The following is a 27753-nucleotide window of genomic DNA, read 5'->3' as shown; positions in this document are numbered from 1 at the left end:
TTTTCAAATTCACGCCTTGTCCATTGGAGATATGGGGAAACAACACACAATTGAAATCTGTAAATAGTAACGCACTCTCTCCGCTCAGAGTGCTGCTGCTTGAGAAACTGACATCCAAGTTCTGTGTCTGGAAAGGACTACTCTCTTTGTCCCAGCCTGGGAGAGGAACACTGTTGTATGGTTATCCTCACAAGACTGAAAGGGACAAAAATGTTGGGCAGTGGTGGTGGTGGGGTTGGGGTGGAGCCGTACCACCTGCTGCCACTTTAGAGGATTCAATCCCTCAAGAATTTATTGCTCAGGGCTGGAGAGATGGCTCAGTGGTTAGTTAAGAGCATTGCCTGCTCTTCCAAAGGTCCTGAGTTCAATTCCCGGCAACCACATGGTGGCTTACAACCATCTATAATGGCTTGCACCACCATCAGAAAGAATCTCTGGCCATTTCTGTCATTGGTGGGATACAGAGGCAGAGTAAAACAGGAGTGGGAAATCCTCCTTGCAGGGTCTGGAGTTGCCAGTTAAGACTGTTAGAGATTCATGATTGTGTAATGCAATGGATAACACTGCAGTAGCCATGCTGGACTTGGGAGTTCTTCAGGGGTGGGGCGGGTAGGAGATGTAGTTTTAGAGTGACAGCTTTATCTAGCATGTGCAGGGCCCTAGCACAGCAAACATCTGGTTTGGGGTTGAAGAAATGGGTAAAAGTGTTTGCTGGGCAAACATGAGGGTCTAATCCAAATTCTCTGAACTCATGTAAACAACAGAACATGTGTGTGTGTGTGAGAGAGAGAGAGAGAGACAGACAGACAGAGAGAGAGACAGAGAGACAGAGAGTGCAAGAGAGCTGCAGTCCCGGTGCTCTTTCTGAGCGCAATGTAAGGTGGAAACAGTGTGTGTGTGTGTGTGACATTTTCAGTCTCAGTGCTCTTCCTGAGCAATGTGAGGTGGAAATAGAAGAATCCCCAGAAGTTGCAGACCAGCTTGCTAGGTCTACATAATGGGAAAACAAGAGAGTGTCTCAAGCAAGGAGAAAGGCAAGGGCACCCGAGGTTGTATTTTAACCTCTGTACACTAGGGTAGTCTCAGACTTGCATCTACACACACACACACACACACACACACACACACACACGCAGAGAATTAGCTTCCAGGCTGAGGTTCAGGAACCCTGGTTTTTGATGCAGTTTTGAGGAGCTTACTCACACCTTTCTAGGGCATCATCTAATGTTCTTAACGCTTTTCCATCTAAAACAAAAGGTGGACGAGGTGATTTCTAAGACAGCCTCCAAGCACTATTTTTATGCTCTAGTTCTTCCTTACAAAACTGAGTAATCTGAGTAAAGTTCTGTTACTTATATTGACCTTGAGCTTAAAAATTGTGTATTCCCACGTACCTAATTCTTAAGACCCCCTTTATTTCAAAGATAGTTTTTTTTTTTTTAAACAGGGCAGGAAGCACTATGTAATTGCTTAACAACTAGAAATTAATTTAGAAATGAGAATCTGTCAGATCTTTTGAGAATACAGTGCCTTCTGTGTGGTAGATTTTGAGGGTCTTGCTGGTGAAGCAAGACCACAGCACACCTGTCTTTTGTGACCACTTTCCCTGAGGACAAGCCCAGAGTCCTGCCAGTGGATTTCTTCTGTGATTCAGGACACTAGACACTATGGCGACAGATTCTTTTCTAGGAATTCACAGTGTAAGAAGTGAAAAAGGACGAGTAACTATTGAACATTCCAAGTTACTGTGACAGGTGCACTTTCTTGAAAGAATTGCCTGTCTGTTCACAGGAGAATGTTCTGTTAAATACTGCATAACCAAGAAAAGAACATTTAAAATAATGGCAACAGAGAGAGCATCCGAGACAAAAAGCCAAGAAATCATTAACAATGTTAAGAGTCTGTCTTTCTAAAGAAAACAGTATAAATCTCAAACATGTTTAATTTATATAGCTGGGTATTTGGTACAAAATTGGAATTTTTTTTTTTTTTTTTTCGGTCTTCACTACTAGAAGTAGGAACTCAGAAGAATTTCTAGGTAATTACATAGTGACACCTACTGGTCAAATATATCACTGCCTATCTTTGTAAACATCTAAGAGAAGTGCTGAAACAAAAACAAAAAATTAGCCAAGTTCCAGGTCAAATTTAGAATTCCGTCTCAATTTCAGATATTCACATTTGTATATAGACTTTATTGTAACATACTAAACGAGGCAACAAGTGCGACAGATTGCTCTTTTGCTGTTAGCTTTGATTAACGCCACTCAGAATTAGCATCTGGCCACTTCTCACCAGACATGGAGGACCATGATAGGAAGGCTAAGAGCCAATGGCAATTCTGGACTTGTAACTTGGAATTGGTGGGACCAATCCCAAGTATCCACAACTGCAAGAATCTGCTATCTGAAATGATGGGAACAAGACTGGTATTTTCATACCATTTTTGGAATTAGTATAAGTTCTTTTCTCAGTTCATGCAACTCACCGGTGTCAGAAATGTGGCTACAGCTTAAGTTTGTACAGAAGGTCTAACTTGTTTTTTTTTTTTTTTTTTGAACTTAAAACTCAGAACAGGATTGAGAAGCAAGTTGGGACTTCTGATATTGCCTCTACTCTCATTTGCCAGAAGAAGCCTGTTGTATTAGTAGGCTCACCACAATTTGCTTTCTTATATATTAAGAGGACGTTTGCCACTTGGAGACACTGTCTTGAATCAATGCTGAGTTGGGCACCAGTGTAAAATTACACCGTGGGTTGATGTACACTCGATTCTGCGGACACAATAAATAGAGAGTAGACTAAAAGCCAACTGCTTACCCACTTAAGCTTAATTGCCTCTTCCAGGTCACTAATTTACGCCCCAGTGTCCCAGGAGAGTTAATTTATCTCTCCTGAGTGACCACTTGACTCCGAGAAGGCATTTTAACTTAATACAGGACAAATGCTATTACTCCAACTTATTCACATGCCAATAAACAGAGTTTCCCATCTTTCTCCGCTGGTCTACTCAGTGCTGGACCCATGTCTCTTTTTTGTGACCCCAGAAGTCGTTTAACTCAGTTTGAATCACAATAAACCTTCAATTGGCAATTATGGCAGTGTGACATTTGAGTTTCTATTTCAGAAACGAATGAATTTAAAGAAGGGTAAGTGAAGGCACGTCACTGTGACAAACGGATCTCATGCCCTCTGCAGTCAAATGGGAATATAGGAAACAATATTCTTCTACAAGTATTGCTCGTTATAATACTGACTGAGGCTCTTAGTCACAGGAGCTAAGCGAACAACCAATGTACAGGAACAATGAACACCCAAGGGCAAAATCCTGAAACAAACTGAAGCTGCGCCATGAAGGTGATCTCTACATTCACAGCACTTGTTTCTCGGGTTTCTCAAAGCTAATGGTCTTTGCAGTTTCATTAAGTATTAGTATTTAAAACAAGGGTTAGTATTTCAAAGTTTTTTATGATCTTATTATTAAATATAACTACTGCTTGAATAGTGACTGTTGTCATTCACATAAGGTCAACAGAGTTAGCAAAATAGAGACAAGTAGGATAATTTTAAACTTCAGCACAAAATTTTTTTCTAGTTATAAGTAGGTACCATTTAATATGTAGGAGCCAGACAGCATATCTCATGTGATATCCTATTTCAACTGTGTTGAAAAAATAACAACGCAGCAATCGCATCCTACTGGCTGAGTTATCTGAAGCTAATGGGAGATCGCCCTCACTAGCTGTTGTATTGCTATGGTCTAGGACACAGCTTCAGTTTGACCTCAGCTAATCTCGAGTTATGAACCATCCTTAAGTTCTCTAAACATTTATATGCCATGAACTGTATTAGGCGTTCTTCAAGTGACAAAACTGGACCTTAAAGGTACTTTTTCAAGATGTGTGTGACAAAGGATGGCTTCATGTCACTTAAAACTACGAAAGCTATAATTGTAGCAAAATGGTCTAGACAGTTATCAGTGGATAGATATAAACCAGAGTTTAAAAATCTTAATGACTATTTTTGTATTGATAAAGGGACAGAAAACCTTTATTCTTGTCACTGTAAGCACAAACTTAACTGTATGGAACACTGTATAAAGCAAAATTAAACCAGTTTGAACATTTTAGACTGAACAAAGAGACCAAAGCAGACACTGCAATCTCCTGTAGCCCCATTTCACGGTACAGGAGTGATGTGTTTCTGACTATTGCCACTTCATACAAACACACTAAACATAAAACTGTGAATGTGTTCTTTGGTGGTGGTCTCACCTGCTACCACTTTAGTGTAAGTTGCTTTCTGCCAGTATTGGCATAACTTTTCATTTTAGCCGTTATGGAGGGCATGTAGTTATACTGCATTGTGGATTTAATTGAATTTCTGATGACGTATGGAACAGATCACATTTGGATATCTTTGTAATAACTTGAGGTTTTATTTCCTCACCAATTTTAGGGCCTCTTTATTAGTTTAAATAAGTCTTTTGATTGCTATTGACATGGTGTGTGCGTGCAATCTTCAATTCTTAGCTGTGTATTTCATAATGGGTTTGATCAAAGCCATTTTAATACAACCAGATCTCACAAAATTTCCCCTGTATAGTCATACTCTTTCAAAATATGTTGTTTTGCTTACTCTAAGTTCACAAAAGTCATTTTCTTGCTGACAGCTTTAGTCATTCACACGAAGACCTACAATCCATTTAGAAGTAATTTGTATGTGGTAGAAGGACCATGAGAACTTGTGTGAGAACTCTATCTGCTAGCCCAGAATACATCCTGAAAAGACCATCCCTTCTAAGCAAAGCATTCCTGTAGTCACCATGTACCATAACCTCTGATGTGAGATTCCCCTCTGTATGCTGTGAATACCATTGGTTAATAAAGAAGCTGCTTTGGGCCTATTGCAGCACAGAACAGGGCAAGGTGGGAATTTCAAGCAGGTAGAGGAGAGAGTAGGAGGAGTCAGGGAGAAGCCATGTAGCCACCAAAGGAGACAGATGGCCAGAACCTTACCAATAGGCCACAATCACGTGGCAATACACAGATTAATACAAACGGGTTAATTTAAGATATAAGAGCTAGCTAGAAATATGAATAAGCTAATAGGCCAAGCAGTGTTTTAATTAACAGTTTCTGTGTGCTTATTTCAGGTCTGGGTAGCCGGGAAACAAATGAGCAGCCTCTGACTACAAACTTCCAGGGATAATTTGAAGCCAGATGCTCAAATGCCTTATTTTAAGTCTTTATAGTTGTTATAACTTACATGGATACTACAGACATAAAGGAGGTAACTTATTAAAGTTAAAATATCAATCAGTAATAAAAGGGAGTTCAGTGCTGTTTTAGTAGAGAATTATATTTTATTTCCAAGAGATGAGAGACAAAATTAAAGACCAAACAAAACTAAAACCTTAAAACTTGTTTTCTGTATAGAGCAAAATTATATAGTGTTAACCAAAGACTATGCATTATAAGAGAAATAATAGAGTTACCCAAATACTATAACACAGGTATTGACAGAGGTTTCTGTCCCACCAGGTCCTGCAGTCATTTAATCCCAAAGAAATACACAGAAGTCTTCATTAATCATCTTCATTAATCATAAACTGGTTGGCCTATTAGCTCAGGCTTATTAATTCTTATATTTTTAACCCATAATTCTTGCCTGTGTCAACCACGTGGCTTGATACCTTTCATCAGCAAGGCTTTCTCATCTGCATTCTCTATGTCTGGGTGATGACTGTAGACTCCTTCCTCTTCCTAGAATTCTCCGTTATTGCCCTGCCTCTACCTCCTGCCTGGCTACTGGCCAATCAACATTTTATTAAACAACTACAAGAAACAAATCTTTACAGGGTAAAACCATTGTCCCACAGCACACAGAAGAAAAGATCAGCAAGGGTTGTGGTAGTCAGAAAGATGACTACTAAAGAACTCCTTAATTTGCACCTGATAAGGTCATTATTAATGTAAAACCCTAACGCCTTCATTTCATGACTCTTTAATTCAGTCAGTCCACTGTATTCTCTTATTTTCTTAAACACCCTTTCCATCCACTATTGCTCCACTTTAGAACACACTAATGGCTCAACCCCCATACACAGAAAGCTGAAAGCTAAAAACAAAACAAAAACAACAAAAACTGATGCTCAAACCCCTTTGGGTTAATGAGTGTAATCTGTGAATGTAGGGAAAATTATGAAATATTCTCTTAGGTAACCCAGATATATAGTTGAAGTTGTGGTATATGGTGCCTTGGAACAGTGGTTCTAAAATGCAGGCAAAGCTGTTAGATAAAATGTTAACTTGAAGCCGGGCGGTGGTGGCGCACACCTTTAATCCCAGCACTCGGGAGGCAGAGGCAGGCGGATCTCTGTGAGTTCGAGGCCAGCCTGGTCTATAACAGCTAGTTCCAGGACAGGAACCAGAAGCTACGGAGAAACCCTGTCTCGAAAAATCCAAAAAAAAAAAAAAAAAAAAAAACAAACAAACAAACAAAAAAAACCAAAGTATTTTGTCCCTTAATATAATCTGGCTATGTTTGAAAACATTTTTGTTACCATCCGGGGTTTGCTTACTGTACCTAAGTAGACAGAGACCAGGGTGATGCTAAGCATACCACACATTATTGAATAGGTCCCCAAACAAAGGTTTATCACTCAAAGCATATGTAGTGCAGATGTGGACTACTTTGGGGCAAGCAGTCCTAAGAGAAATGTAGGGTTTTGTTCAACTATAGGAATTTAGTTGGTGTTATAAGTAGTAGAAACCCAAGGAAGACAAACAGGCTTTAAACTTGGAGAGAACTTCTCTTTCAAGTGTAGCATGCTATAGTTGAATTTTCAGATATGTATTAACTAAATCTTTTAAGATATACATTTCTTCCAAAGGTCCTGAGTTCAATTCCCAGCAACCACATGGTGGCTCACAACCATCTGTAATGAGGTCTGGTGCCCTCTTCTGGCCTTCAGGCATACACACAGACAGAATACTGTATATATAATAAATAAATAAATATATAAAAAAATACATTTCAGTAAACTTTAAGAGAAATTTAAGGCATGCAGAGTCCAAGTCCTGTTTCTTTACTAAGTGCAGCACTAGTGTTAGGCAGCCCTAAAGTTTTCTCGCCTTCAGTTCTGCAGCTCTTCAGATGCTTAGATCTCTTGATAACCATGGATAACAACAGACAATGTGTATAAATAAAAGAATCACAGCTGTGTTCCTGTGCTGGATCTTACGTGAGCTGTGCTATGCTTATTCAGTTAATATTGTACATTTTCATGTTCTTGTGTAAGTAAACACAATGAAATGAGTACCTGAGGTATGTCATAGATTGGCAGAAGCCTCAGCAATGAAAGTCAGTTCATTTAAAGTTAGAAACAGTGTAATAAGCTCTGCAGAACAGAGAATGAGGCATCTCTGGAGTGATGGAGTTAGGGTTATGACTTGGAGCTGAGGCATCAATTAATCTGAAAATAATTATATTTAACTGTTTAACTGCATGGTTAAGAAATGTAATTTAGTGTAAGAATGAAATTGATATACCTTTACACATAAAAGATATATTACTTTCACTATTTTTTTCCCTGCTGACACTGTTTGAAAATAGCACTCAAACTTGGGCCAGTTTGATTAGCAGTTGAGAAAAATAAATTAGAAAAGTAAATTTATAATGAATCTAGAATTACCAATAGTAATACTAAAAAAAAAAAAACCTTAAAATTTAATGTTGTACTTCTTTAACCTGTTAAATAGCTGCATTTTTAAACTATTGAAATGAAGAAACACAAGCTATCATAGCCAAATGTATGATTTATTTTTGGAAAAAATAATTAAACTAATAAGGTTTTCCCAATAAAGGGGAGAATTAACAATAAGAGACCATACATACCCTGGTTACATGTAGATGACCACATTCTGCAGAATGTGGGGGTGTTCAACACATACTCCAGAATATGAGTAGCATTTGCAATATTGCAATCTAAGCCACCTGCCAATGTAAACCCATAAATGATGAAATAAATACCTAAAACCAGAATCCCGTAGAAGCTGAGTTCCTCAACAGTGTTTATACAGAGCACTCCCTTACAGACAGAGCTACAATAATCACAGGGCATGGCTAGTTTCCGCTGAGCTTCTGCATGATATGGCTGTCTGCTGCAGCATTAGTGAAGATACTTCCTACAAACACATGAGTACCCCAGAGACTGTGACGGATCACTTTACAGCAGCCAAGGTCATCAACAGAGAATCCTAAATGCCGGTAACGTTCATCTGTTTCAAAAAGTGTGTTGTTTGTATATGGTCCAAAAAACTAGAAGAAATAAGAAATGAAGTAATATTTTCATTAGGAAAAAAGACATTACAGGAATATTTATATAAACCCAAGTGCATCTATGTGTTTAATATATTTTTTTTATCCAATAAAAGGTCACATGCAATACCTAAACTGTTTTAGCACACCCTCCCCGGTTCTTATGCATGCTAGAAATGGAAAATGAATTATCAAATAAATTTCAAATTACCTAGAACTGAATGTATAGCATTGTACAAGCTTTAAAGATGAACAAAATCTCAGAGAATCATCTATGAATCATCTCCATCACTGTTAGAACAGGGGACAAAAGCCAGGTCTTCTAGTCGCAATGACATTCTACTTGACTCTGAGAAGTAGCAGGTACGTATTTCTATTTTAAAATTAAAAAATTATTTTATGAGGCTGGAGAGATGGCTAAGAAGTTAAGAGCATTGACTACTCTTCCAGATATCTTGAGTTCATTTCCCAGCAACCACATGACGGCTCACCACCATCTATAATGAGATCTAATGCCCACTTCTGATGTGCAGGCAAACATGCAGAGAGAATACTATATACATAATAAATACATCTTTAAAAATGATTTTATTACTTCCTGCAATTGAAGTATGTGGCCATTACTAAACAAAAGCTTCCAAAAAGTTACTTCTGTAATTTTTTTTTTACAGTTTATATTTTAACTTCAAAATACTTTGGTCTTTTAAGAAACTAGACTAGACCACAGTAGTTCCTAAGTTTTGCTTACAAATAATAAACATACACATCTGCTTCATTACTATTAACAGAAACAGTGCTGTAAGTTCTAGAATTGTGAAACCAAGGGACTTAACAGTAATCCTTCTTTGGATAATATACTGGACTGTAAAAACGTCTAAATAGATTTTTTTTTTTTTTTTGCCAATAGGAGAGTTATAATTTTATAATAAGAACTGTGTCTACTTCGTATAAACTGGCTTTCAGGATGCATTTACTCACTGCCAAACCAGATGATGGGTCAATGAAGTCAGCCCAATATCCTTCAGCCCGAAGAGCATAGCAAATTTCCTTAGCACCATTAATGAACTGCAGAGGAAGAGATAACATCAGTGTCAACCCAGCATCACTCCAATTGGTTTATGTTTAAAATTAAATGTCATTTTATTGTATAGGTTGTCCTAGGCTATAGAATTAAACACTAGCAGCTAAGGTAAAATAACAAAATCTGAATACACAAGTAGGTGGAGCAGAGGAAATCAATAAGAGACCCACTACTTTTCCCTAAACATTTGTGTGTCTTTTACACATGATATGTATGGTTGCTAAATACCATGTACAGAACAGGATTTTAGCCTTAATATCTTAATATCTATGGTGTATGTGTCGATCACAACTAAGTACTGAAAAGTCAGTAGCAAGTTTAAGTCCAGACTGCACTGCGGGCAAAAAGAGCATCATGGATGCCGAAAACCCAAGGCACAGCCTTCATTCTAGTCACCACAAAGAGATAAACCCAATCTCAGTATCCTGCTGAAAGCTAGAACAGTAACCAAAATATGTAAGACAACTATTTTTTATGTGAAAAAGTCATGGTCTTTGAGAAAATGGAAGTAAATATCTATCTCTAGAGACCTTGTATTTGAAGGCATTTTGTTTGTTTTGTTTTTGTCAACTTGATATAAGCTAGAGTCTTCTGAGAAGAGGAAATCTCAACTGCGAAAATGCCTCCATCAGTTTAGCTTACAGAGGCCTGTAGGGAGGCATTTTCTTGATTAATGACAGACATGGAGGCATCTGGCCCACTCCAGGTAAGGCCATCCCTGAACAGTTGGTCTTGGGTCATATAAAAAAGCAGGCTTAACAAGACTTGGAAAGCAAGCCAGCAATCAGTGTTTCTCCATGGCTTCTACTTCAGTTCCTGCTATGAACTGCCTTGACTTCCTTCAATGATCATCTGTGACCAGGACATGTACTCAAATTAACTCATCACCAATGTTGGAGTTACTTGCAGAAACAAAAAGTAAACTAGTAGAGAGTAGATTCCCAGCCAGGAGATAGTGTCACCGTGTTTAGGAGGCGAAGTAATTATTCTGGACCCCTGAAGCCCTTGGACTTGTCTGGCAGAGCACTGTAAAGAGGCCGAAACAAAACAGGATCCCAGTAACCTATACAGCAATGCACCCTGGCTGCTTAGCAAAAAACTGAGCCAAGTAAGAAAGAGGCAAGATTCTAACAGGCCTAGGAAATTCTCACACTGTAAAACTTGTAATATGCAGAGGACACACAGAATTCTGGCCCATCAAGAGTGAAGAGACACAGCACTTCTGACATTCAGCTAACACTGGTTCCAATGTCCAGGATTTAGAAATGCGGAATATACACCTTTAATCCCAGCACTCGGGAGGCAGAGGCAGGTGGATCTCTGTGAGTTTGAGGCCAGCCTGGTCTACAAGAGCTAGTTCCAGGACAGGAAGCAAAGCTACACAGAGAAACCCTGTCTCAAAAAACAAACAAACACAAAACAAAAAAGAAATGCAGAATATATTCTGCACCAAAAACTAGCAAATTATAGCCCTAGAGCAAATCCAGCTCGCTGATATAGCCATATCCATGAATGTATTTAATGTCTATGGTTGTTTTAGCAATGTAACGCAGAGCTTATAGCTGAAGTGGATTGCCTAAGATGCCCATAATACACAAGTCCCCCATCTGTGGATTTATTTTTTATGGTTTTGGCCGTGGTCAACTGTCCTCAAGGCATATACTAATCTGAAAATTCTAGAAATAATGAATTAATTTGTAAGTTTTAAATGACAAGCCATTCTGAGCAGTGTGATAAAATCTCATGACATCTGGCCAGCCTGGGATGTGGATCATCTTTTGGATCAGTGTATCCAAACCAAATGCTACCCCCCTGTTAGACCTGCTTTGATTATCCAATCAGCTGTGGAGTAGCCCAATTACTGCAGACTAACCACTGATTTCCTTAATAATAACCCCACCGTGAAGAGACAATGATGCTTGCAATTAGCACACATCAAAGAAAAACTTCCTTTAAACAAAAAACCAAAGTATAAAGAGACTGTATTCACAAAGCTTCGTTGCCAACTCCTGCCATTCTGCAGCATTAGTAGTTACTATTAATCTTCGAATGTGCCACTCACGTACAGTAAGCTCTATCACAGGCAAATAAATACACTGTAATCAAAGTGCGGGCCCTGCTCTTACCATTGCATAAAGAAGATGACTGTGCCTGGGACTTGTTAAAGTTTACAGGAGGCCACTGTGATGTTGGTACTAATGAGACAGACGAGATCAAGCCGGGATGGGATTACTCATGCTACTGTCACTAATTAGTTAGTAATCAAACAGAATTTAAACAAGTCAGCTTTCAAAAACAGCCAGAAGACTGACAGCAACCAATCACAACGACCCTAGTTTAGCTGAGTCAGCACGATAATTAACTTCTCCCTGTTCTAACCCTGTAAGGAAAGAATCAGTAACCTTGTTCTACTTTCTTCAGTCCCTCTATTTATATGGCCAAAGCCTTCTGTTTAGCTTTCCAAGAGCCCTTATCTGTATTAGAGTCCAAGAAAGGAAGTTAGATAAAGAGACTGTGAAATTTGGCCTGAAGCTGCTTTCCCATTTTGACTCAGAACATATCACAACTAAGAGCCTGAGTCCAGCCTAACTTACTAGTTTGTTTCACAACCCAGGCCTGAGCACTGCTCACTCTCAGGCTGCCAACTGATCGCTGGGCTCAGTAAGGCAAATTCAGAGCTACAGCCATAGCGTTTCTGGACCTCATGTCTACTTTCTGTCTACTAATGCTGCCTGGGCACATGGCAGGCTGGAGGTCTCTGAATTTACCCTTCTGAGGGTTGGGTCACTTGTAAGTCACTTTGCTCAAACAGACTTACTGTAAATTTCACTTGCCACAACTGTTTATTTTTTCAGAACTACATTTATTGTAATTTTTTGGATAAAGTTTAATGATTCCTATGGAGGCATAGCACCTAAGCTAACTTTTCTCTCCATATCCACCTGTAAACTGGTGACATATAATAAACAATGCTCTATTCTGTAGAATATCACCCACATTCAACATTAACTTTTGTTGATGTATTTCATAATCTTTGTTAAGTCTTAAAATTCAAGTCATTTGATTATATTCCAACTTAATGAAAACTAAAAAGAACAAAACAATACAATCAAGCATGTACAAAGGTTAACTAAAAGAATCTTATATCATTACAAGCACCAGCAAATTTCTAAGATATGTATTCATCAAAGACAAACAGTGACATCTGCTGGAAAAGATCAAAATAGGACATGAGAATAAGCTACACCTCTCAATACAGCTGAATGTCAAAACCCAGCCTAGGAAACTGAAAGAACTCTACTGGACTCAGTATCAAATTAGGTAAGAATCTTGAGATGATCAGAAACCAGCACTAGTATGTGATGCTTAAGAATGAGCCCTGTGATGAGAAATATCCACCTGTCAAGCCTTTGATGTGTAAATAAGTTGTCTGCTAGTTACTGTCTACTTAAATCCTCTTAAATCTGAACGTATGTCTGTTTTTTAAATATGGTCTCTCTCGCTATGTTTTCCTGGCTGGCCTGAAACTTAACATGTGGACCAGACTGGCCTCAAACTCCCAGAAAGCCACATGCCTCGTGAGTGCCGAGATCAAAGGCATAGGCCACAACACCCAGCCTGATGTCAAATACCTCTATTTAATTCCATTTTAGTTAGTATATAATATGCACACATCTATCAAAACACTATGGCATGTAGCATGAATTTTAATTGGTCTTAATAATGAAAACAGAAAGTAGGGGCTGAGAGCTGAAGGATCAGAGAAGCAGAGCAGCCAGTCACTGTTCTTACCTCTACCAAATCCTCAGACTGAATGGGGTAGCCCATCTCTACAAGTCCTCAGACTGAATGCTCGAAGCTCCTGTCTCCTCCCACTATATCTCCACCCAATCTCTTTCCGTCTCCACCTCCTTCGGGCTTGGTTTAAAGGCATGTGACTCCTAAGTACTGGGATTAAAGGTGTGAGTCTCTACTGCCTGGCTTAGTTTTTCTTTGAGTGTAGCCCAGGGTGGCCTTGAACTCCTAGGGATCCTTCTGCCTCTGCCTCCAAGGTGTTATGATTAAAGGTGTGTGTCACCACCATCTGGCCTCTAGGGCTATCTAGGGGGTCACTCCATACTCTGATCCTCAGGCAAGCTTTGTTATAGCACAAACAAAATATAATCACAGTGGCAAGTATTAGTAGTAAGTGCTTTGTGGTACATTTAAAATACTGCTGAATATGTAAACCACATTATCACAAATAAAGAGAACCATCTGGTTAACCCCCCAAAGTAACAGAATTTTAACACAGTCTTACATGGAAATCAGTAAGAGGATTTTTCAACTAGAGTGAGCTAAGGCACTCATATAAGTCATTCTGAATCTATCATAGAGAAGAATACTCTTTCTTGTCCTATAGACAAATTCACATAATCCAATGTCAATTTTAAGGTAATTATTAGTTTTAAATTACTAAATATATATGTATAGAAGTAATTATCTGAGATTTTTATCTGATAAGAAGAATGCTATGGTATAAGGTAAGCTAGGGTCAGAGCATATGTATTATCTTAATTATGTATTATCTAAATTATCTTAATTTTTGGGGTAGGCATATCATCAGCATCTATCAAAATTTAAAATGATAGTAATTCACTCATCTTCTATCTAGAAGTCTATGGGGATTAGTGCTCATAAATATATGTAATATTGATTTTCCCAGCTGTTTGCCAGTAATAGCAAAATTGGATTTTCAATTTATAAATCATAAAGGAAATCTTAAAATAACCTAAAATTTTGTTTACTTATAATGCAGATTATTATAAGAAATAAAATATATCTACATATAAATAAATGTTTATCTACATTGTAAGTAAAATATATAGAAGTGTCAAAACCTATCTTCAGTTGAAAGCAAAGGGCAGAAAAAAGATGCAGACTGTATTTTATCCTGTCACATTGCTCAGTGTTACACTTTATTCCTTAGAGATGACTGTGTGATTTTCATTACTTGCTATTCTATAGAGGTGTAGAGATGCAAGAGGGACAGAATAATAGATTTTAGAAAAATTGGAAATTTACAAACATTCAGAAAAGAAATAAGCAAAACTAAAATGTTCATGAATACCCCAGAAGCACTCAGAAAAACAAACATTCATTTAATAATATCCATATGGGGGACTGGAGAGATGGTTAAGAGAGTAAGAGCTCTGAGTGCTCTTCCAGGGATGCTGAGTTAAATTCCCAGCAGCCACATGGTGGCTCACAACCATTTATAATGTGTCTGGTGCCCTCTTCTGGCCTGCAGTGCAGGCATATACACAGGTAGAACACTGTATACATAATAAATAAAATAAATCTGAAAAAAATTTCCACACGCTGTTTCCATAATTTATGGCTAATATTTATTGTACAAAGTTGCTTCCAACCTGTTGGTTGCTTTTAGCAAATGATTAACACAGCACAAACATACACATATTCATTATTTTGAGTCATGGGCACAAAAGAGTACACGACAGAAGATTACAGCTATGCAACAGTTTAAGTTGTAAAAGCTGATTACCTGGGAAACCCAAGGCAAGTAAGATCATTGTTACATTATTCTATTAAAGGCAGGTTAATAAAACAGGCTGACTATATAATAGAATAACAGTCTAAATCTAAAATAAGCTCAATGTAGATTATTAACTCAGCTATGAAGTCCACTGAAGTTCTAGTCTCTTAGAATGGATTTTCATAATGTGTGGTTACAACTGGTGTAGTGACATTTAAATACGACAGCACTAAGTTATTAGGAAACCGGAAGACTTACCTTCTCCAAGAGCATCTCTCTTTCAAGTTCTACCTCTTCGCTCCAAACAGTCATGTCATTTTCAGTTTTCTGTGTCACGGTCAGAATCATTAGTTTGTTATTAGCCACTTCTGGAAAAAGTGACTCAAAATCTAAAAATAAGAATGTAAAGCCCAGGAAGAAAACAGTTAGCTTTCCACAAAGAGCTTTACTTCATAAAGACAGCTTACTCAGGAAGATGAAAATAAGGCAGTCTTCCCGGTGTACACTACTTCTGAAGAGTACAGTTTTGTTGGATGAGCGGAACAGCAACGCCAACAGCTAGGTTAAGCTACACTACACCCACCCATCCTTTACTACTAACATGATTTTCAAATCAGTTTATCATTGGGAGTTTAATGACAACAGGTCAAAGTGCAGGGTAAGTGACTGGGGAGCAAACAGCCACAAATACGACATCTGTATCACACCAGCTCTCAGAAAGAACTGGAGTGAAATACTATCTTCTAGACATGCAGAACCTTCTGTGCTTATGAACTCACAGCAGCTGTGCAGAACACCTGCACAAGATGAAGGTGACTAACATTCTAGCATGAAGCCAAGAGAGGCTAGCAAGTTCCCAACCCTAACTGAGGAGCTATGGAACAGGTGATGGCCTCTGGGGGAAGGAGAGTCAGTTTTTTTTAAGGGTGTTACTCATAGTAAGTTGACCATGCTCTCCTGAGCGGTCCCCACCCAGATGTACATGGGCAGCACTAAACGGATTCCATGGTTTATTTTTGAAAAAGAGAAGGATATGGAGTTGGGATGGGAACAGTCCAGGGAGGTGGTGGTAGATCGTCCAGAAGGGAGAGAAATGGAAATGAATATATATAAATATAATCAAAATTCACTGCATGAAATTCTCAAAGATTCCTCTTTACAAATTATATACAAACTTATGAAAAAATTAGTTACAATAGTCACACCAGAGTAGAAATATGAAATTGAAGGAAAAGTTACTATGAATCCTATTATTGCTATGTACCTGAAATGAGTTCAGACGTCAGAGGACAAGCAATCATTCCCAACAGGACATAATAAACACCAGCACACAGAACCTGAGAAGTGCTGGGTCCATCGTTAAGCATGCGAAGACATTAATAACATTATCTAATACACACTTGTGTTTCAATGCAGCAAGTATGATACCTCTTTGCAGCAGTTCTGGACATGTTTGGATCACACACTCCACTCTGGCATTTTCAAAGTAAGTTTCTGCACTGTTAATTTCTTGTTCAGCAGGTGCATTGCTACTCTGTGGGAACAATGACAAGGATGAAAGAAAACTTGAGTTCAATATTCATTAAGAATTTAAGTTAAAATATTTTACAAAATTATTCTAATGGAAAGTAAGGTAATGTTTCACACTTAAAGTAGTATAAATTCTGAAAGCTTTAAAAAAAGATACTGAGGAAAATGTAAGAAAAATATATAAATATACTGACATTCTGGGATATGATAAGAGCAGGCTAAAATATTATAATAAAAACCTTATAAAATTATCTTTTGTGATGTTTACGTGACATCAAATTATTGTAAAGTTGGTATGAAGCTAATTTAAAAAATGGTCAAATAATATAGTTTCAACTACAGGAAGGGCTTAGAGGTAGCTACTCAGTTGAAATTTAGCCATGGCTTGCAATATATTATTAGGCCCTTTGATAGGAGTAGACAGCATAAAAAAATAAGGTATTTCTGAAAATCCAACTTTTACTCTCAAATAGATCTAACAGGGAAAAACAGCATTTATAAAAATGAATTCAACATGAAATCGCCACAGAACGAGAAGGAAGTTTTTGGGGATGGAGTTCGGGAGGAAAGCATGTTGCTAGCAGGGATGAGGAAAAGCTGAAGCAGCGTTACCAGATGGAGGTGTTCACAGGTTAGGGATTCAGGAGGAAAGCAGTGCAACAAGTCCGGGAGCCTGCAGCAGCCTGGACTGCATTGTTTATGCTTTCACTTTTCATATACAGAAACCAAGGCTCACAAAGGTTAAATGACATTCTCAAAGTCATAAGCTAAGTGTCAACACCTAAACCCAGATTTATTCTCTTTCCCTAGTCCATTATGTTATAACGTCTCTAAAAGTGCGGGTAAAAGAAACAGTTCTTGAAGTCTGACGAGTTGAAAGGACAATAACTTAGGAATGAATTCACAGATTGGAGAAATGTGATTTTGAAACTATTTGTGGAACATGTTAGCAGAGGGAGGCAAGGATGGTCCTCTAATTTTATCTAAGGGCAGAGGAAAGATAGCTATACTATTCATATGACTGATCTGACAGGAATAAGGACAAAGTCGAGGGGATTAAAGAACCACTTCAGTATTAAATGCAAAATTTGGAACTTGCCAGATATACAAATAAAGACAGCCGGGGGCAAATGTCAGAACTAATACTGAGCTGGGAATTATAAAGACTTAAAGCCAATGAGCTAGTGACTAAAGAGGAACTTAAACGAGATGACTAACAATAGAATTTGTGGAAAAGATCAAGTATTTAGTATGGAGAGGAACAATGAAATGAGAAGAATGAGCAAAAATCATCTAATATAAAGAGATCCAGGAAGCCAGTGATGTCCCAATGTAATGTGTCCTGTCATCTAATAAAACTCATACTTTGAGAGACTTGTGTACCAAATAATACAGCTTTATTTTAAAATACATAACAAGGGCTGCCAAGACGGCTCAATGGCTAAGAGCATAATTGCTCTTGCAGATGATTGGAGTTCAGTTCCACTTCAGGTAGCTCCCAACACCTGTAACTCCAGTTCCAGAAGCCCTGACACCTCTTGCCTACATGGGCATTTGACTCATGTGCATGTCCCCACACATAGACACATATGCCACATAATTAAAAAATAAATCTTTAAAAGCAAACAAAAAGTCATCACTGCCATAAAAAAAACCAACCAAACAAAAAACCTTTACTTAACTCTGTGGCAATGTTACATCTTAGGAGTATGACCCAAACTCTGAGATGTATGTAGCCTTCTATTTCCACGAATAATGGGGATCTGAGTTTGAATTCCCAGTACCCACCTAAAAGTTAGACAAGGAGGCAGACACATCTGTAGCCTTGTGTTGGGGGCCTTGCTGGCCAGCCTTGCCAAAATAAGCTTTGATCCAGTGACAGACCCTGCCTCAAAGAATAAGGTGGAGAAGATGCAGCTAAATATCCTTTTATGAACTTTGGTTTCCATTCTTGAGCAAGCATACTTGCACACACATTTGGACACACATACATGTTTGTATGTGTACACACACACACAAAAAAAAAATTTCAAAAACCTCCCCTAATCCCTTGAAAATAATTTTTTCTTCTTTTCCCCTCTAAAAAAAAAAAAAAAAACAATATTTATACTGTTTTTCTTTTAGCTGACTGTATATGAAAAACATCAAAGATGTCAAAAAATTTCTTAGGAGGACTAGAGAAATATAAAGTTAGCAGGAACTAAGTCTGTCAACAAATTATAATTGCCCCAAGTGGCCCGAAATTCACAATGTCCTGAACCTAGAGATCTTCCTCCTTTCACTGGTCAGGTGCTGGGATTACAGGCACCACGTGACTTCATGACAGGCCCCTAACCAGTATTTTTAGAAGTAAAAAACAAGAAACCTTAATCTTTAGCAATATAAAAAATTAGTAGTCACATTCAGAATAAGTAGTTACCAAAAATGTATTTTTGAAGAAGTATTTAATAAAGATTATGATTTAAACATGTAAACTGAACAGTGCAAATACATTTTTGAAGGCTGCTTATGCTGCTTTTGTATATACTTTTTTTTACCATTTCAATAAAATTATTGTACTCAGTAATCAAAAAGTAACGCAGCATTAATAAGAACAACGTTAACCAACCTGAAACTCATTCACATACTGTGCCATTACAAATTCATGTCTCTCTGTTGAAAGAGGCTCTGCTAAAACATCAGGCAAAGTTTTATGGGTCAAGCTTTTCTTCTGTGAAGCAGTACCATTGAGGTGACAGTCGAAGCCCATATTCCCAGGAAGCTGGAATCTCTGATCCTGAGGGCCAAATGGTCCCATAGTTTCATCAGGCCATACTGTTCGGGAGCCTGAAGGGAATCAAATGGACCATTAGTCTTCATGTGATATAAATGGGAAGTCAGCTGTTAAAAACAAAACAAAATGCAGGGAAGCTGTAGGCTTTGAATGGCCCGGTGAACTTAAACTGAAGTTCTTGAAGGAACAAGAATTCCATGTGTTATACCTTTGGGAAACATGAGGTTAAGCTTCTAAAAGCCTTTGGTATTTTAGCATGCATTATGAGTTTTCAGGTATGGAATGTGGTATTTCTCAAACCTTTCTACCCACCACCCAGCCTCTTTTAATAGTCTTGGACAAGGACTTATAATTTGGAAACTGCTGCTGAGAGAACTAATAAAGAATATTTATGAAGAAAGTAACAATTTATATACCTTAGAATGATCGGTATGATAGTGATGCAAAAATCAGATTAAAAGAAGCACTGGAGATTTTGGGCAAATTACTCAACAAATTCTTAATAAACATACAATGTGCTTGCTAAGAGACTTAGCAATAGTTGACAAGATCAGAGACCTGGCTGAGGGATAACTGTGTGTGTTAGAGGACAGCAATCAGTTTTAGGACTGGTGAGATGGCTTGGAGACTGAGAGTGCATCCTGCTCTCTGGAGGAGCTGAGTTCAGTTCCCAGAACTCAAGTAGGGCTGCCCACAACTGCCCTTACTCCAGTTCCAGGGACTGAACACTCTTCTTGCCTCTGCAAGTACCTGCACTCACGTGCCATATACACATAATAAAAATAAAAACAAAATCTTAAGAAAATAACAACAACAAAACCCCTAGAAATTGTGAAGCCAAGTGTGGATAACACTGGACTTCCAATGGCTCAATTTAGTATGTTTTAGCCTTGTATGACAGTAAGACAGCACTATGCACCGAATATTGAATTTTGATATTTTCTCTGGGTGGAAACAGGCTATACAATAATCTCTCTTGTAGTCAGGCAGTGAACTTTAGTTCTTAGTCATGGGATACACAGCATACTGTACTGCCAAACTATGATGAGCGGGAGATTAAGCATATCAAATGTGCTTATTTTTATTAAAATTTTTTATTTATTTTAGATTCTGATTTAGTTTCCCCTCCCTCCTCTCCAGCCATTCCCGCCCACTCTTAAGGTATAATATCTTCAATTACAATGTGTTTCCTAGGATATATTCCTATAAAAAACATTGTTTTATTTTTTGTAATATTTTAACTTTTTGATACATCTAGGTAGAATGTTATTTTATTTTCAATGGGACAAACAAAAGTTTAAAAAAATATATAAAGCTCCAAGAAAAACTATTATAGAAAACACAATATAAAAGGTTTTGCAGTATAATAAAAGCAGTTAAGTCTTTTACTTACATATATCTGGGGGTGCAGTGGCCACATGAGACTCATCAGACCCTGAAGACCCTGCAGTTGAAAAGGCTTTTGGATTGATAACTCTTCTCACTAAAGAACAGAATCCGGGCAGATAGGAAACCAGTCTGGCCCTGTTACAGAGCACCTAGTAACAACAGAAATCAACAGATTTGGAGACAAATAATAAATTCTGACAAGCCTTCACACTGTTTCATCTTTGTATGTGTGTGCACACACGGTGTATGATACAAATTACACAGCCTCTTGAATTTTAAATTAAAAACCCTGGACCCCTGGCTTCCCCCTGACCCTGAAGGTGTGTACTGTACGTGCTCCGAAGGCGGGAGGATGCTCCATCACTCTCCACCTCACAGTCTCTCACTGGGCCTGCAGCTACTGTGCTAGCCATCAAGTCCCAGGAGTCTGCCTGTCTCTATCTTCCCCATTGTGCTAGGGTTACAAGCATGTACTGCTATGCTTGCAATTTTATGTGCTGTGAACTCAAATTTAGGGTCTCGTATTTATGCAGTAAGCTAATTCATCCCATTGTGTTCTATCTTTTAAAAACAACGTATATCACTTTACTACCTCTGTGGACTATCTACTAGGTGACAAATTATGTGTACTTACAATTAAAAAAAAAACCCACTATGAGAGTTCTTAGGATCAAAGTGGGGGCCAAGTATGCCAAACCCTAACAAGGAGGCCATTCTAAGAAGCAGGGAGAATGTTTACCTGATAAATGGAACTGTTACAGAGACTACCCAAACCAGAACCTTGCACAAAGGCCACTGTAGAAACACGTCTATGAGGATGCCTAGCCAGTAACTGCCTTTCCACCTTTGGACTGATGTTACCTGGTGTTGATCCACAGAACCAAGAGCAATCCAACAAATTATGCAACCTTTCAAATTAGAAAACCCTTGACCCTTGGCTTCCGCCTGTGTTGCCTATGGCCATCCTTGGCTTGCCGTGAGTCCGGCAATCACTCTCTCGCTCCCGAATAAACTCTGTTCTTCTGATTCACCTCACATCACAGCATAAACAGACAATGTGCTGCTTTGGGATAAATGTGTATGTTTTTTCAATAAAGATCAAAAGATGAATCCATGAAGGCTGCCTTATTAATACTAACAATGTAGAGTAACTGGTAAGATTCTGCTTATCTTAAACCAAAAACTTCAGGGCTTTTCCTTGGACCCTCATGTTTCCTTTCCGATCCTTGTCTTCTTCAACTCCTGCAGACTATGCTACTACTTCCCATTCAATGACTTCCTCTTGGTTTAAAGGCAATGTTCACTTTCCTTAATTTTAGCATATCTTTTTGGTATATTTTCTGATCTTATGTTTATTTCCCAGACTGAGTTAAAAATCGATGAATATATAAATATGGAGGTACGGCTAGACTTTAGCAGCATACTTAGGTTAGAATAGTTTAATGCGGAAGATGCAAATGATTTCCCAATATGGCTAATTGTTGGGAAATAGTTTTGCAACACAGGCACAGTCTTTCATTTGTGTGCTGCTCATGACTGCTTGCACACTGTGACATCAGCATTAGCCTACAGCTCACAAAGCTTCAAGGATTTGCTAGCAGGCTATTTACATTTAAAAAATGTCAACATCACCTGACCTGGATTATCAGGCATGAGTCATCATACACATGAATGTCTATATTTCAGGGCTTAGACGAACTCAATGGTTTTCACATGAAAGAGGAGGTCTACAGTTAGTTCCAGCTATTCGTGGCTGATTGATCCCATCCTAGTCTGGACTCCACTGCTGCAGCACCTTCTGCACTTTCCAGGTAAGCAGATGTGTCTCTTCGCGGAGAAGCATGCGACTTGGGAAATTTGATTAAAACATTATGAGCTTCAGGAAAAAAAGACTAAAGTAGGTATACCAGAGGAGTGGCCAGTTAGTGCTAAGTCATGGGCATTTTTATAACTCTGGATGTTTATGCATGTTTCACACTAACGTCTGCCCTGAATTTACAACACGTAAACCAACACAAAACCCTTACGGCTGACATCTGAACAGTAGAATTTCAATGTATTTACTATAAACTTCATTCTAACAAAGGACTTTTATCTTCCAATAAATTCATCCTATGGATTCATTTAAAATGAAGTCAGTGTAAATATTAGCATTCTATTCTATTCTGTCTCAACTTCCGTCCATAGGCCACTTTCATATCACACCCATTCAGGGCGGGCTATGGCTCGGTAAAAAACTCACCTGAGAACTTCCCTCAGACTGGTAGTCTGCTCTTCACGTCTGTCCCCACAGTCACACCCCCAAACACCTGGCAGTAACAGGAATGCCACCTCACTAACTGCTGCCACATTCCTTTCTCTGGTTAAACTACAACTTGAAGTTAAGCCACTGAGTGCGGCGCTCAGGATTCCCTAACATTCCACTGTCTCCCGATCCACCTTCACCTCCTACGTGCCCACCTGACATTCAGGCAGGGAGAAATGATACCCTAACATTTAAAGGGCGCAGGGAAGAGTTTTTGTATATAGCGCCTGGCCTTCTAATTCAAACCTTTGATGATCTAATTTTCACTTAGCTCTCAAAAAGCAAGGTAAACATTTTTCCCACTAGGTGACTCCAAAGTCCCATTTTCTCTATGCACAGATCTCGCACTATATCTTCTCCAAGCTTTCAAAAAAAAAAAAAAAAAAAAAAAAACTTAAAAATTGGTGTGCGCGCACACACAAGTGTCTTCCGGCATGTGTGTGCACATATATGTGCCCGGGGTCTGATGAGGCCAGAAGGCAGGCGGCGCTGAGTCCCCAGAACAGGAGTCACAGAGGGCTGTGACCTGTCTCGAGCCTGGGTCCTCTGCAAGAGCAGCCTGGGCTCCTAACAGCCCTCTTTTCAGCCCCTAGCATGTGTTACTTCTAATAAAAATCTTCATCTATTTCTTATGCCCTTTATCTATGTTCTAAGGTAGGGTGTGTATAGTATCTGGGTATCAACACTCACGTCTGTGAGTGTGAATAAGGTAGGGTGTGCATAGTATCTGGGCATTTACACTCACGTCTGTGAGCGTGAATAAGAACTTTCCCGTTACTTCTGTAGAAACTAAAAGGTCACTTCCTATTCTGATAACTTCAAAACGTAAGGTTAACCAAAGGTTTTTGTTGTTTGTTTTTGGTAACGGGCTTACAACATTCTAAATATTTGCTGACACGACTTTTAGAAGTGTTGAAAGGATGCTTGCATTGAGTTTTATGTCTGTAAGATATGAAATTGGAGGAACAAACGCACGAGAATTGAACAGGATGTTTGAGCCAAACTACTTTTAAATCATAAAAACTTAACCTCACACCCTCTGCTCCCCGACACTGCTGATATATTAAGGCGACCATTATGCCAACGTCATCATAAAGCCGTCCCTCCATTTCCCAACCTTAGCTTCCAAACACGGTTGTTCCAAGAGTGACTTACATGAGCCATTTCTAGTGAAGAAGACGGCCGCAAATTCTCCCCTTTTGTAAAGAATCCCTGGGAAAGAGCAAAACGAAAGAGGCTAGTGACAGCTCGGGCCGGGCAGTGTCAGCGCGTCCCTCCCCATCGCCGGGCCCCGGGAACCCGTGGGGCCACCCGGGCGCAGGCTCGCAGGCCGGGGCCAGAGTCACAGGGTCTGAGCCCGGAGCGCAGGCTCGAGCGGAGCCCGGGGCAGAGGTGGGACGCCAGGGGCGGTACCGACACAGGGTTCCGGTCACCCCTGAACGCGCACGGGAGCCCGCGGGCGGGAACCGTCCGTACCAGTCACCGCAGGGGCTCCGCGCCCAGGCCCGCTCCCCGTCCACTGCCAAGATGGCCGCCGCCACCGTCCAGACGGAGCCGCTGGGGACGCCCAGGCCCGAGGAGTCGCCTCAGAGCGCGTCGATGCGCTTGTCGATCTCCGAGCAGATGATGCTCGCAGGGCTCCAGAAGGTGGGCTGGTCCACTGGATAAACAGGTGGGCGGATCAAGGCGCGAGGGCCCTCGCTGGGAAGATTTAAAGGACTCAGTGCCAGTGTTTGCTGCCAATGTTTGGTGAATCTTTGCTTCGTTGACTCACAGGTACCTTTGACAGATTTTTGTTGTTGTTTTTAATTTTTTTTTAGATGTAAAAAATATTTTATGTGGGGCGGTGGTGGCGCACGCCTTTAATCCCACACTCGGAAGGCAGAGGCAGGCGGATCTCTGTGAGTCTGAGGCCAGCCTTGTCACGAGAGCTAGTTCCGGGATAGACTACAGTCTTCGAAGCTACAGAGGAACCCTGTATCGAAAAACAAAACAAAAACAAACAAACAAAACAAACCAAATAATTATTTTATGTGTATGAGTGTTTTGTCTGTGTGTGTGTGTGTGTGTGTGTTCGCGCGCGCACACATAATAAAGTGTTGGTTCACTGGGACTGAAATTACAGATGGTTGTGAGCTGTAATGGTGGTGCTGGGAGTTGAACCTGGGTCCTCAGCAAGATCACCTTGTGCTCTTAACCCTTAGCCAGCTCTCCAGACGCTTCATCCTCCCCCAAGACTTTCTTCCACTTCCGGAAGATTCAGTCTTATGTTGTTTGTATGACTGATGTTTTTCAAGAAGTATTGTTTTTAAGGAGGGGGACAGGTTTGGTTTTTTTTTGTTGTTGTTTGTTTGTTTTTGTTTCTGTTTTTATTTATTTATTTATTTATTTATTGGTCCCAGTTTTTCGATGGTGTTAAACTCTTAATAGGCTTAGTAAACATACGTATATTATCCATCAATAGCATATAACTTACCTAATGCATTTAAAAATAAAGTTTATCATTAATTCTCAAGCTCCTTTAATTTTGATAGTTATTTTTTCTGTTTCTGTGATCAAACACAATGACCAAGGTAACTTATAGAAAGAGTTGTTTATTTGGGTTTACCATTTCAGAAACTGGGGTGTAGGGGCAACTGTGGCAACAAAGTAGTACATCGGGTGGAGGAAGCAGAAGCCAAGGGCTCCCATCTTGAACCACAAGGGGGAAGTAAAGAGCTCACTGGCAATGGTGGGTGTCTTTTAAAGCTTCAAAGCCATCCCCCTAGTGACATACTTCCTCTAGCAATGCCATACCTCCTAAATCAATTCAAAAAACCTATCAACTTGGGACCAAGTATTCCAAAATCTTAGCCTATGGGAGCCACTACAATAAACTTAGCAGTTTGAGAAAGTATTTATTAGGCATTTTGTTGACTGTCTCTGAATTGGAACTTGCTGCTTTTTTCATGTGTCAACTGAAGTAAGAGTATGGGTTTAATGATATAAAATGTACTTGTTACTGTATTATATCAAGGGTCCTTTCTGCCATTATGATTTTTTACTGATTATCACCTTGGTGAGGTGGAACACTGCTCTTCTACTGTGAAGTTACTCTTTTCCTTTAGGAATGTTCAAGGAGGAAGGAAGGCCCCAAACTGCACGAGTGGATAGTCATCCGCCTCATTGAGGGCAGAGTGTCTTCATAATTAGCTGGGGTTCTTCTCATGGAAGCATTGTCTGCTTCTGCTTGTCAATGTGTTCGGTTATTTATATTAAAATGGGCTCATTAATTTAAAACTACTTTTTAATTTTGTTTATCATTTTGATCCAACTTTGGTTTCTTTCAGCTGGCGCCTTTTGACAAAATCTCATAGGGTTTTGTTGTTGCTGCTGTTTTTTGGTATTCATCTCTATGCTTGTCATTATTTCTTGAGATTGTTTAAGAATTTCTGGCACTATTAGATACTCCAGAATCTCCTTATATAGCCCCTGCTTATCTGAGTCCTAGAATCAACTGCTTTCCCAAGAAGACATAGTTGTCTACTTTAACCCATGCGAGAGACTTGACTTCCCACTTGCTATCTATTTACTTGCTCAATTCTAGTGTACACGGCCAGTTCAGAACTGTTAAACTACATTTGGTGTACATGGATAGTCAACTAAGTCTGTGGGAGTCAGATTCACCAACTATGTGCAATGCTTTTAGATAGTTCTTTTGTTTTAATCTTTTACACTCTATTTATTTCTATTGTTGCTTTTTTTCCTTCTCTTTATCTTTCCTCCCCATTTCCTTTCTCCTCCCCTTCTCCCACTTTCTGCTTTCCTCTTTCTTCTGTCCTTCTGTCTTTCTTGTTGTGTATAAAGTTGTGTATAAAGTCTGTGTTGATCAGACTAGTTTTGAATTGTACATCTTTCCACCTTAGTCTCCTAGTTAGTAATGGTGTTATTGCTTTTGAGGCAGGATAGGAAGACAAGAAAAGAATGGAGTCATGAGAAGAAAAGGATCCTTACATCATGGAGTTCAAATGAAGTTTTTTTGCCAGCTGAAAAGCAATTCGAGCACAGTTAACATTTGCTATAAAGGTTATCAATATAAGGAAAACATTACTTTTACATATGGATATTTAATTTAAAATTAGTAACAACCCAACTTTAGGGCCTGAATGTATTTGACCTTGGGTAAGGTCTATTTCTTCTTATTTTCTTGTGTGTGGGGGGTGTTAGCAAACAAGAATATTATTTTTGCAGTCTGATGTTCTATCTTCCTGCATCCATGTGATCTCAGTAGTCAGCCACCTTCTAACTCACAAAAGTGCTACATCTGACTGCTGTAAAGATAGCGAAGCTCTTCTCTGAGAAGCTCACATCCTTGCTCTGGAGTGTGCCTTTCTTTTGGAATGTCTCCCCTTTTCTTAACTCTCATACATCAAGTTTATATTAAAATATCTTTATGAGATCTCAACTCTGCTTCATACTGGCTAGTCCTGAAAGCCACACATCCTGAGTTGGCCTGAGCCAAGGTCCCTCAAGAATTAGGGGAACTCCTCAGACCACGAGGGCAGTATAGTAGAGATGTGCCTCTCACCTCAGTCTCACTCATTGCTGACAGGATAAGCCACTGTTTCTTGGAGTAGTTGCTTTTTAATGCTGAAAATTTATGACTCTACCAATCACTACAGTCATTGGACTTAGACTGAGATTTGCAGTTGAAAACACAGAACAGCTCCAGGAAAGTTGGCGATATCAAACTTATATTCTCCCTTATATTGAGGAATTTGAGATTCAAACGTGGATTGGTGTGGTTTCCAAATTTCCATTCTGTCTATGAGAACAAA

At 39.1% G+C, this 27753-nt stretch overlaps 1 protein-coding gene across 2 annotated transcripts; it reads right to left on the bottom strand.

The window, feature by feature from the left end:
- Window positions 1-7800: 7800 nt before the first annotated feature.
- On the bottom strand, window positions 7801-24495 carry Mmadhc (metabolism of cobalamin associated D). Of its 2 annotated transcripts, none has more exons than XM_057755539.1 (8): window positions 24413-24495; window positions 24092-24148; window positions 20636-20780; window positions 19078-19295; window positions 16368-16473; window positions 15198-15328; window positions 9301-9387; window positions 7801-8322 (listed from the first exon to the last, which is right to left on the bottom strand). In XM_057755539.1, exons 2-8 carry the CDS (start codon window positions 24098-24100, stop codon window positions 8128-8130), a joined length of 891 nt encoding a protein of 296 aa, XP_057611522.1. In that variant the 5' UTR covers window positions 24101-24148; window positions 24413-24495; the 3' UTR covers window positions 7801-8127. The 2 variants fall into 2 exon arrangements, with proteins under 2 accessions (XP_057611522.1, XP_057611523.1); XM_057755540.1 differs by having other exon boundaries at window positions 20636-20725; window positions 24413-24489.
- Window positions 24496-27753: the final 3258 nt, after the last annotated feature.

This window comes from Chionomys nivalis, chromosome 22 (genome assembly GCF_950005125.1).
Source record: "Chionomys nivalis chromosome 22, mChiNiv1.1, whole genome shotgun sequence".
NCBI lineage: Eukaryota > Metazoa > Chordata > Mammalia > Rodentia > Cricetidae > Chionomys > Chionomys nivalis.
This window is presented reverse-complemented; position numbering and strand designations above follow the sequence as displayed.